We start from the raw sequence: 12,630 nt of genomic DNA on the forward strand, positions 1-12,630 counted from the left end.
ACCACACAAGTTGCGAAACACCCGAACTGTTCCATATTCTGTTTAATGAGAGGTGTTCAAAGATCATGTGCCTGGATATAGCTGAAATATTAAATCGCTATAAATGCTGCTAAGCACTTACTCTTAATTTCTGTGCTTATTTCCTTGTGGATAAGATATAAGCAAACTGGCAGTGGTCTAAAGAACACACTTTGAGTCATGCTGCTCTAGGGAACCTGCACTGAAGACGGAGAAGAACCAGTGAGGAGTTTACAAAGGAACAGAAGGGAGGAGGAGGAGAAAAAGGAGACCACGGACTTGGGGAAAACTAGGGAAGTTTTAAGAAAGAGGAAGTGGTTAACTGTGTTAATTGCAAGAAAGGTCAAGTAGAATGAAGATCAGAAAGAAGTCATTGAATGAATAAGTAGGACATAGGTAACCTTTAAAAGAGTGATTTCACTGTTGGAGGAAGATCAGGAAAAGATCTTTTAAGAATCTGCAGAATTTCTAATATTTCTTTGGTTGTGCAACAGAAAGCCATGTGGGAGATATAAAACTTCTGATCGACCCAATGTTCCTGAGTTGTGTGTAAGGATTTTAAATGTAGTAGAGAAACATAGTTAAATTAATCCATGGTAAAGACATACAACCTTTTGTAAATTGAGAAATCTGTCTTTGATTTATCACAACTGTGGTAAATCCAGAGGTTGATAAACTGGGTTTAAAGAAAGTCAGATCTACATATAGAGTTTACTTCAGTTCCCAGAACTTTCCTCTGCTCTCCTGGCCTCTCTACTGTTAGCAAACAAGCATTTCCTGGGTGCCTAACCCTGCTGGCTACTATAAGGCTACAACAAAGCCTAAGATTTGGTCTCTACCCTGAAGGGGCTCATAGGATGCATATTATGAGTCATAATGCTTTCTGGTGTAAACAACTGAAAACCCCAGCTCAGTTGAGGTCAGCTCCAGGGTGGGTCAAATCAGAGACTCATTTGTCACGGAGGATGCAGATGTTTTTGATATTACTACTGTAACATCATTAACATTTCTGCCTTATCCTCAGGTCAGCTTGCCTGAAGTCACAATGGCTGCGGCGACTGTTTCAGTGTCACATTCTCATGATAATAGGTAAAGGTAGAAGAACCGTGTCAGCTCTGTATCTGATTTTATCAGGCTGCCAGCAGACAATCTTTGATCTTGCAAAGACCAAAACTACATCCTGAGCTCCTCCCTACACTAATCCCTGGCAAGGTGAAGAGGATTACCACTTTGATGCTGTTCATTCTCTGGAGCTGGGGCTGGGTTTGGGCCCTACTTCCTGACAAACTTTTGGCCCCCAACAGATGGCTTCTGAACTTAGGCAAGACTGGCTGTTGAGTAGGCCAATGACTGCCAACTCTTTTCACATCCTGACATATATATCATGGTATATACAGAAAATGGTAATCCACTGTACAACTGGCTGAGATAAACCCAAGAGGTTTGCAACCCTGACTTGACTGAAGGCTCCTGCTGTCTCAACCCTGGTCAGCTCTTCCAAGGATGAGGGGGTTCACATAAGAACACAACTACATTTTATTCACAGTGCCTCAGTTGGGAAGTTCTGACAGAGCAATCCACTGGGTCTGCCAAAGAGAGGAAAACATGTATTCATACTAGACAGTCTATTATTACAGTAAATATTACGAGAGAAGACACGTAGCTTCTAAACCAATGTTGGATGGTATAAGCTCTTCCAGCAAGCTCTTCTCTGAGGTCTTTGTACCTTTGCGCATGCTCCTCTTTTCTTGGTGCATTTTTTTTTTAAAGATTTTATTTATTCATTTGACAGAGAGAGAGCACAAGCAAGCGGAGCTGCAGGCGGAGGGAGAAGCAGGCTTCCCGCTGAGCAGTGAGCACTACAGGACGGGGTGGGGGGCGGGTAACAGACCCCAGGACCCAGGATTAAGATAGTTAAAATGGCCAGCACAATCCCTGGTACATAGTAAGCCCTCCTTACATGTTAGGTGTGCCTGGCAAACTTCTATTGAGCTGCCACCGCTTCTCTGAAGATGTGCCTTAGACGTTTCGTTGGTGCCTCCCGTTTTGACACCGCTATTAAAACATTTATCACACTATAATTTGTTCTTTACCCACTCCCCCACTCCCCTTCTGTGAACAGTGACCCTAAAAGGCCAGTAATTGTTCTACACCTTATATCTCCCAGTGATCGTCAAAATTCACTTTCTGCTGGGTGCTCTACAAATGTTTGTTTTTGTTTTGGCCGATTCTGCCCAACGGATTGGGCGGGAGGAGCGTGCTAGAGAGGGAGGGCGCCGCCCACGGAGGGAGAGGGGCGTGACCGCCCAGGGTGCTCACGCTCGATATTCCCGGCGGGGCCTGAGCTGCAGCCCCAGATCAGCCCACAGATAAAAATGGGGCCCAATCTCACCCACCAGACCGTGCAGTGCCCCGTTACCGGCACCCAGGCCTGAAAAGGAGAGTTTGGAGCGGAGACACGTCCGGGCGGCGGCGGCTGCCTCAGGGAGGGTGCCTTGGCCCAGGCCGGGGTCCACGCCCAGCCCGCTCGACCTCGCGCCCCCGCCCGGCGCACCGCTCGGCACCCCGGTTCCCTCCCGATGCCGGCGGGCCCGGGAGCCTCGCGGACGTGACGCCGCGGGCGGAAGTGACGTTTTCCCGCGGTTGGACGCGGGGCTCGGTTGCCGGGCGGGGGAGGGCTCGTCCGGTTTTTCTCAGGGGACGTTCAAATTATTTTTGTAACGGGAGTCGGGAGAGGACGGGGCGTGCCCCGACGTGCGCGCGTCCTCCTTCCCCGGCTCTTCGCCACCATTCACTGGCTCCTGCCCTGGGGGGGAGTCATGCCGCCCAAAACCCCCCGGAGAGCAGCAGCCGCCGCCGCCGCCGCTGCCGCCGCCGCAGCCGCCGCAGCCGCCGCCGCCGCCGCCGCCGAACCCCCGCCGCCGCCGCCCCCTCCTGAGGAGGACCCCGAGCAGGACAGTGGCCCCGAAGACCTGCCTCTGCCCAGGTGAGCGAGCAGAACCGCGGCGGCCGCCACGAGAGAAGGGCGCCCCGAGAGTGCGTCGGGGCGGGCGCCCCGGCGTCTAGGCGGGGGCGCGTCTCCGCCGGCGGCCGCCTCCGGGCGGGAGGAGGGTCCTCCCGTGTCCCCCACCACCGCGGAGCGCGTGGAGGAGGGTGACAGGGGTCTGGGTTCGGGAGCGAGGGGAGGGAAGCCGGGAAGGGTCTCGGCTCCAGCTTGACAGGTGTCGGGCGGGTGGGGCTCGGGTCCCTGAGCAAAGTGACAGGTGCCGCCTTTCCTCCTCTAGGCGGAAAGGCTTGCAGGCGGCGGGTGATTTAGAGGCCCCATCAAAGGCAAAAAAGAAAAATGACTGACTAGTGTCTGCTGGAGAGTTTGTCTCCTGTTGAGATCTGTAGTATTTCGGTGGTCGTTTGACTTTCTGTTTTGGTGTTCTGCGATGCAACAGCTGAAAGTGTTTTCCTCTGGGCGTGCACTGCATCTGAAGCCCAGTCCTGGGAGAGGCCAACCAGGAAAGCCATCGGACGTGAAGTCCAGGGTCCTGCGTGTCAGTTGCCCCCAGGGTACTCGGCTGAGGTGTTTTTGTGGCGCTCCCTTATATTCAGAGCCATCGGTAGTTACTGGAGGAACATAACTCTTGAGAGGAACTGGTGTATGGGAAAAAGTTTTGTAAGACGTTTAGTCTAAGTGCTTAAAAGTTTCTCAACTTTTTCTTTTATTCCCGTCGCATAAAACTCTTGTATATTATTAATCTTCAGCATTTTTCATTATTTCATTCATTTTGCCTTTGAGCCAGGAAACAACCTTGTGTCCTCTCATTTTGTTTTTTTTTGGGGGGGGGTACAAAATTAGTGATGTTCTTGTGCTCACATGAAACTTTTTTTTCCCCCAAGTGGTATCTAACTTTAGGCGAGTCCATGATAATGAAGTAGAACATGACGGGGGGTATTTATTTCATTGCAACATTCCTATTTTTCTTGATTGTGATACTTTATAGTTAAGAAGCTAAGATTGAAAGAGTATGATTGCCATTATTATTGTCAGTACTGGTTCTACTTTGAGACTACATATCGATTTCGGAGGAATGGGATTCCTTTCAGTCCCTCACCTCTTCCTCCCCTGTTCTAGCCCATTACCAAGTCCTATTCTTTCAACTTGCCAGACACTAACAGAGTTCAGACAAATTGTAAAAAATTGGAATGGGCTTTTGGGATGGCCTGTGAAAGGCTATTAAAAATACATATGTTTAAATGGATTGTCTTATGTGTGAGTTAAAAATCACACTCACGAAAAAAAAAAGTCTAGGATGTTCTGGGAGAAGACAAATTTAATTTCTGATTAAGGTCTGATGTATCCAATACTTGAAATTTTTCATTTGGAAAAAGCAGTAAATCTACTCTAAAGAATTCCATGTTATCCAGTTATTATAGGGTAACCCAGAAATACTGAAATTATGGCCATCACCGGGGAAAAGAATGCCTTTCTTCCCCACGCCAACATTATGTTATATACTTTTAAATGATGGAACTATCAAAAAATCTCCTGTAAGTCAAAAGCATACAAGATACACTCTACTCTTGAGTATCAATACCCACAAAAGGTTTTACTAGTATGGGCATTTGAACTCTGTAGATTAGCTGCTTAGCAAGGGTAAAAACTAGTGACAGGCAATCCGAAGCCTAGCAACTTGCTTAGGGATGGATTCAGGGCCCACTCCACCTGCACTTTCAGTGACAGAGTCTGTTTCTGCCTTGACAGTTGAGATCTTCTTTCTGTTGCATTATATCTGGCCTAAGTGGTGAAGTTGGAAGGAAAACCTTCACTAGGAACAGCACTTCACCTTCATTGTTGACATAATCAAAAGTTAATTATGTTTTGAAAGAGGGTTGGCAGTCTGGAATAGTGGTCAAAGGCATGGATTAAAAATTAAATTAAATTAAATTAAACTGTTGGGTTTACCACTTACTGGACATGACCTCGAGTGAGTACTTTAACTTCTCTGATTTGGTACTTATCTGTAAAACAAGGATAATAAGAATACTTATCTAATAGGCTGATGTGTGGATTCCACTGAAACTATGCATCTAAAGTGCTTTGTACAGACAGGACTAGAGTAAATACTCAAAAGTTATTAAGTATTCCTCATATTATTATTATTAGGTGTGAAATAGACATTAAATGAATGAAAAGGAACTAGCCAACAAGAATTTATTGACTACCTATCTTGGGTAAGGAGGATCAAAGAGAAAAGGCTGAAATAAGCATAGCAGTAATTTATGTTAATCATCATGTAAGAAATACTAGTAGGTAGAGAGATTATGTGAGACACTGATAAGTTGTAGACTGCATTTTAGCAAAGGCGCTGATACTAAATTGATTCTGTAATGTTATATATGGGCTTTCTTCTTTGTGCTGTTATTGTCATCCCAATTTTCCTATACAGCTTTAGCTATCATACTTACTTTTACAAAACTATTTTGCTTTTTGAACTGTATGTGATTCACCAGGCCAGCAAACATCTTTCACTGTGTTGTATTTTTGTTGGAAAGACTATGAAAAAGATAAACATGTTTAAATTCTACCTGTAATTTTTTTCAAAGATAAATAAGATTTTAAAGTATTTAGTGATGCTTTTTTTTCAGAACAGCGCTGTTATATGCAAACCATTGAAAGAAATGTTTACTTAATTAGTTTGATTTGTAAGTATATCCCTATTATATGTCTATTTTTATCTGGTAGGCTTGTGTTTGAAGAAACCGAAGAACCTGATTTTACTGCATTATGTCAGAAATTAAAGATACCAGATCATGTCAGAGAAAGAGCTTGGTTAACTTGGGAGAAAGTTTCGTCTGTGGATGGAGTATTGGTAAGGATTTCCTTAACATTTTTTGAAAAAAATTTCTCATTTTATTTTTTTTAAAGAAAATTTTATTTGTTTATGTTAGAGGGAGAGAGAGAAAGCCTGAGCACAGGGAGGGGCAGAACGGGAGGGAGACAGAGAATCTTTTTTTTTTTTTTAATTTTATTTTATTATGTTATGTTAGTCACCATACATTACATCATTAGTTTTTGATGTAGTGTTCCATGATTCATTGTTTGCGTATGACACCCAGTGCTCCATTTAATACGTGCCCTCCTTAATACCCACCACCGGGCTAACCCATCCCCCCTCCCCCCCCTCCCCTCTAAAACCCTGAGAAGGAGACAGAGAATCTTAAGCAGACTCTGCTGAGCACAGAGCCCAATGCAGGGCTCGATCTGAGGGCCCTGAGATCATGACCTGAGCCAAAACCCAAGAGTTGGACGCTAAACCGACTGAGCCACCCAGGCGCCCCCAAAATTTTCTCATTTAAAAAATAATTTTGAATTACCCTAGATAATTTGGAAAATAGAAAAACATAAAGAAAAGAAAAGCAAGTAATAATTTTGTTACACAGAGGTAAATAACATACATCTGATAGCATTAAAAATTTTTAAAAATCTCCACAGGTAAACCCCTCCAAAGTATTTTAAAGCAAATCTTAGCTATCATATTTTATTCATACATACTTCACTCTGATACAAAGACTTTTTAAAAAACAAAGCCATACCTTATAATTTTTAGTATCTCATAATATGTAGTGTTCAGAATTCCTGATTGTTTCAGAATTAATTTTGTTAGAATTTAGAATCTTTGATAGCATTTGATATATTTCTTTCCTTTTTTTCTTTGCATAAATATATGTGTGTATATGTAATATTACTACTACCAATAACACCAGCAAATAATTACTAGTGCTTTATATGTACTGGGGGAATATTATAAGCATTTAAAAAAATAACTCATTCAACAGTCCATTGAGATATGAAATAAAAAATCTTTATTTTACATGTAAAATGTAAAATCTTGATGTTTTAGAAGATACTGAAATAGAGTGAGGTTAAGTAACTCGATCAAGGTCCCTGGCTTGGTCATTTAAAACACAGATTTGGGATCATACATGTAATTATGTATAGTTACATATAATAGTTTTGTATCTTGTTTTAAATTTTTTTTCTTTTTTTTATGAGTATTTTATTATGTTGTTAAATATTTTTTTGGTATTTGATAATGTTTCCAATGGTACTATAATATTTTATACATTAGATATATTTTAATTTGCCAAAACTCTTACTATTATTGGACATTTTTTCCCCACAACTTTTTGGCACTGTAATATGATGTGATAAACGTCTTTATTCATAAGAATAATGCCTGGCACAAGGTAAGTCCTTGATAGTTTGTTAAATAAATTAATGAATGAATCTGATTATTAGAGTACATTTTTACAAGTTGAATTACTGAGTCAACAGCTATGAACATTTATAAATCTTTTGGGAATTATTGTTAAATTACACTCCAGACAGACACTTTTAATGAATTTACTTTCTTTTTAGCATTGTATTATTGTACATGTCTGTCTGTTTTTACTGATCAGATTAACACAGCAAAATATGTTAATGTACATCCCATAAAAATGTTTAAAACCATTAAAAAATTCTAGTATCTTAGTCCATTTGGACTATTTTAACAAAATACCACAGACTGGGTAGCTTATAAACAACAGAAGTTTATTTCTTACAGTTCAGGAGGCCGGGAAGTCCAAGATCATGGTGTTGGCAGATTCTGTGTCTGTGTGAGGGCTCTCTTCCTCCTTCGTAGATAGCACCTTGTCATTGGCTTTACAAGTCGGAAGGGGTGGGAGTTTTCTCAGGCTTCTTTTATAAGGACACTGGTCCCAATCATGAGGACAGAGCCCTCATGACCTAATCACTTCCTAAAGACCACAACTCCTAATACCTTTACATTGGGCATTAGGCTTTAAGCATATGAATTTTGGGGGACACAAGCATTCAGTGCATAACCTCTGGTAATAAAAAAGAGAAAATGAATCCAATTTCAAAGACCTGAACATAATCTGGAACTCCTTACTAAAAAGGGAGGAATACTGAAGTATCTTGGATGAATGACTTTGGTATTATCTTCCCAAAGCATCTGTACTTCCACTGATTTGGGTACTTCATGTACAAAGCTTTTTTTGTGCATATGCAGTTACAGGGAGTCATAGCTCCTTCACCTCTTGCTCATAAATGCTAGGCTTTTAGTTTTCAGAAAGTTGGGAAGGAGCAGCAGATTATGGAGAGTATTGGGGAATATTGGTAGTTTCCAATTAACCCAATGAGTGGGTTATGTTCCCAATCTCTTTGTAAGTACAATATAGTAGTTAGGCTTCCAGGCTAGTTCACACAAAATTGTTTTTGTACTGAACTGTAACAGTAATAGTGTCTTCAGACTTGACTACAAGTATGAATAAATGTTACTACTTTCTTATCCTATGCTTTTATCCTGGCTTTGTCCTTACCTTCCATAGTAACTGGCACAGTTTAAATCTCCTTTCCTAATGGAGTTCATGATGGGACTAGGGGATGTGAAATCATCCTTGGTTGTGTGCTGGAGGAAGACAAGGAAGGAATTTCATGTTATCTTTGGGATATTGGGTACCTGTTTTTTGCAGGGGTGTATGACAGAGGAGGATGTGGTATTGTCCTATTATAATTACCAGATGTTTACCTAGAAATATTATTTTAAATGATAGTCAAGTTTTTGAGGGTTGGCCCGAGAATTTAACCTCTGATTATACAATCATTTCTAAGGGAGAATGTGACAGAGCTTGTGCAGAGAAGTGAATGTTATGACAAGTGAACCCATTTCTGATGCAGCTATTCCATTCTAGCTATTCTAGATAACAGTTGGCTATCTTCTTTTAAACAAGAAGAAAAATGTAGTAACTGAGGGAACTCTTTTTGGCAACTGAAAGTAGTTGATGTTTATTGGAATAGAGGGTGGGTTAAGAGCAAGGATTTGTCATCAGACAGACTGACTGAAGTCTCAGTTCTACCATTTACTAGCTCCATGATCTTAAACAAGTTACCTAAAATCTCCAAGCCTCACTTTTGTTATTTGTAAAAATGACTAACAATAATTTCTGGATCTTGGAGTTAATAGTGTGGATTAAATAACTTCATGCACATAAAGCACTTATTAGTGTAAATGAATGCCTATATTAGATCATGCAACCAGAATAATTTGACTTAAGAACTACCCTGGAAAATTTTATATTAATATAATTTTTTAGGAGAAGTTAAGAATCAGTTAAAATCCTTGAATTTTTATTTATTTATTTTTTATTTTTTATTTTTTTAAAGATTTTATTTATTTATTTGATAGAGACACAGCGAGAGAGGGAACACAATCAGGGGGGGTGGGAGAGAGAGAAGCAGGCTTCCCGCTGAGCGGGGAGCCCGATGTGGGGCTCGATCCCAGGACCCTGGGACCATGACCTGAGCCGAAGGCAGACGCTTAACGACTGAGCCACCCAGGCGCCCCAGAAATCCTTGAATTTTTAAAAGTTATTTAAATTTCAGTTAGTTAATATACAGTGTAATGTTAGTTTCAGATATACAGTATAGTGATTCAGTACTTCCATACAACACCAGGTGCTCATCACAGCAAGTACCTTCCTTAATCCCCATCACCTATATCACCCAATCCCCCACCCACCTCCCATCTGGTAACCATCAGTTTGTTCTCTGTAGTTAAGAGTCTGTTTCTTGGTTTGCCCCTCTCTCTTTTTTCCCTTATGATCATTTGTTTTGTTTCTTAAATTCCACAAAGAGTGAAATCACATGGTATTTGTCTTTTCTCTGACTGACTTATTTTGCTTAGCATAATATTCTCTAGCTCCATTATGTCATTGCAGATGGCAAGATTTCATTCTTTTTTATGGTGGGAATAATATTCTATTGTATAAATTCCACATCTTCTTTATCTGCTTATCAGTCAGTGGACACTTGGGCTATTTCCGTAATTTGGCTATTATAGATAATGCTGCTATAAACATTGGGGTATCCCTTTGAATTAGTACTTTTGTATTCTTTGGGTAAATACCTACTAGTGCAATTACTGGATCATAGGGAAGTTCTATTTTTAACTTTTTGAGGAACCTCCATACTGTTATCCAGAGTGGCTACACCAGTTTGTATTCCCACAAACAGTGCAAGAGGGTTCCCTTTTCTCTACATGCTCGCCAATGCCTGTTATTTCTTGTGTTGTTGTTGATTTTAGCCATTTTAACGGATGTGAGGTGATATCTCATTGTAGGTTTAATGTGTATTTCCTTGATGATGAGTGATTAAGCATCCTGTCATGTATCTGTTGGCCGTCTGTATGTCTTCTTTGGAAAAATGTCTGTTCATGTTTTCTGCCCATTTTTTAATTGGGTTATTAATTTTGGGGGGTGTTTTATAAGTTCTTCATATATTTTGGATACTGACCCTTTATCTGATATGTCATTTGCAAATAACTTCTCCCATTCCATAGGTTGCCTTTTAGTTTTGTTGTTTCCTTTGCTGTGCAGAAGCTTTTTATTTTGATCAAGTCCTGATAGTTTGTTTTTGCTTTTGTTTCCCTTGCCTCAGGAGACATATCTAGAAAGAAGTTGCTATGGCCAGTATCAAAGACGTTACTGTCTGCATTCTATTCTAGGATTTTTATGGTTTCAGGTCTCACATTTAGGTCTCTAATCCATTTTCAGTTGATTTTTGTGTTTGGTGTAGGAAAGTGGTCCAGTTTCATCTTTGGCATGTTGCTGTCCAGTTTTCCCAAGAGCCATTTGTTGAAGAGACTTTTTTCCCATTGGATATTATTTCCTGCTTTGTTGAAGATTAACTGACTATATAGTTGTGGGTTCATTTCTGTGTTTTCTGTTCTGTTCCATTGATCTTTGTGTCTATTTTTGTGCTGGTACCATACTGTTTTGATCACTACAGCTTTGTAATATAACTTGAAATCTGGAATTGTGATGCCTCCAGCTTTGTTTTTTAAGATGGAATCAAAACCATATGATTATTTCAATAGATTAAAAAAAAACCATTTTACAAAGTACAATATCCATTCATGATAAAAATCCTGAACAAAGTAGGGTTAGAAGGAACATAACCTCAACATAATCAAGGCCATATAAGAAAAACCCACAGCTAATATCATCCTCAATGGGGAAAAACAGAGCTTTTTCTCTATAGTCAGGAACAAGACAGGGATGTCCACTCTCACCACTGTCACTACTGGAAGTCCTAGCGACAGCTATCAGACAACAAAAAGAAATAAGAGACATCCAAATCAGGAAAGGAGTAAAACTTTCACTATTTGCAGATGACATGATACTCTACATAGAAAACCTAAAAGACTGCTAAAACTAATATATGAATTCAGTAAAGTCTCAAGATTCAGAATCAACATACAGAAATCTGTTGCATTTCTATACACCAATAATGAAACAGCAGAAAGAGAAATTAAGGAACTGGTTCCATTTACAATTGCACCAAAAACAATACCTAGGAATAAACCTAACCAAAGAGGTGAAAGACCTGTATTCTGAAAACTATAAAACACTGATGAGAGAATTTGAAGATGACCCCAAGAAATGGAAAGACATTCCATTCTTATGGATTAGAAGAACAAATATTGTTAAAATGTTTTTACTACCCAGGGCACCTGGGTGGCTCAGATGGTTGAGCGTCTGCCTTCGGCTCAGGTCATGATCTCAGGTTCCTGGGATCGAGTCCCGCATCGGGTTCCCTGCTCAGTGCAGAGCCTGCTTCTCCCTCTCCCTCTGCCATTCCCTCTGCTTGTGCTCTTCTATCTCTCTGTCAAATAAATAAAATCTTAAAAAAAATAAAAATAAATAAAAAAAATAAAATAAAATGTTTTTACTACCCAAAGCAATCTATACATTTAATGCAATTCCTATCAAAATACCAACAGCATTTTTCACAGAGCTTAGAACAAACAATCCTTAAATTTGTATGGAACTACAAAAGGCCCCAAATAGCCAAAGCAACCTTGAAAATAGTTGAATTTATAAATGTATGTGTAATGATTCTGATGTGGTACTTTTTCTAAAATTTAAGGAAAGGTTTGTGGTATTTTGTCTAGAAAAGTGTTTTTCCCTTTTCGCATAAATGTTTAATAAGCGTGTAATATGTAATTGCTGTCATTATATTAGATTGTGTTCATACTGCATATAGCATATAAATAAGGGACTTTTCATTAAGAAATTGGCCAGGAGTGCTGTTCATGTTGTGACATACGGTGAATCAGTTGTTAGAATTTTGATTTTCTTTCTGCATCTTAAATGACTGCATGGGTGAATGGAAAAGGCCTTGGACCTGGAGGCAGGACACTTTTGATTATAGTAGTTGCATTTTAGCTATAGGATTTTAGGTAAATTGGTGAATTCTCCAAGTCTCAGTTTGCTTATCTGTAAAGCAGAAATGACATCTGAATGTCAACCTCTTAGGGTTTTGTGTGTGTATATATATTCAAGAGCTTTGAAATATATTGCCCTTGATAGAGGCATTTGTTTTTGTGATATGGGTCATTATGTGTAGGAAGATAGTTGAAAGGAATAGTTTGGAATTGCAGTAATACTAGGCATTCCATGTAAGTTACACAGTACTACAGTCGTGTGAAACCTCTTCATGCAGAGCTGAAGTCCTTCTTTTGCAAATAACTTCTCCTTTGCAAAAGGTTCTTTTTT

The 12,630-nt window shown here is 40.1% G+C and overlaps 1 protein-coding gene across 1 annotated transcript in view; it reads left to right on the top strand.

Moving 5' to 3' along the window:
- The first annotated feature begins 2,620 nt into the window (after positions 1–2,620).
- RB1 (RB transcriptional corepressor 1) overlaps positions 2,621–12,630 on the top strand; it is a 152,109-nt gene continuing 142,099 nt past the window's right edge. Inside the window, exons 1-2 of the mRNA XM_032403028.1 lie at positions 2,621–3,004; positions 5,753–5,879. Of these exons, the coding sequence (XP_032258919.1) occupies positions 2,838–3,004; positions 5,753–5,879 (294 nt within the window). The 5' untranslated portion in view covers positions 2,621–2,837. The remainder of the gene's footprint in view (positions 3,005–5,752; positions 5,880–12,630) is intronic.

This window comes from Phoca vitulina, unplaced genomic scaffold (assembly GCF_004348235.1).
Source record: "Phoca vitulina isolate PV1807 unplaced genomic scaffold, GSC_HSeal_1.0 scaffold5, whole genome shotgun sequence".
Taxonomy (NCBI): domain Eukaryota; kingdom Metazoa; phylum Chordata; class Mammalia; order Carnivora; family Phocidae; genus Phoca; species Phoca vitulina.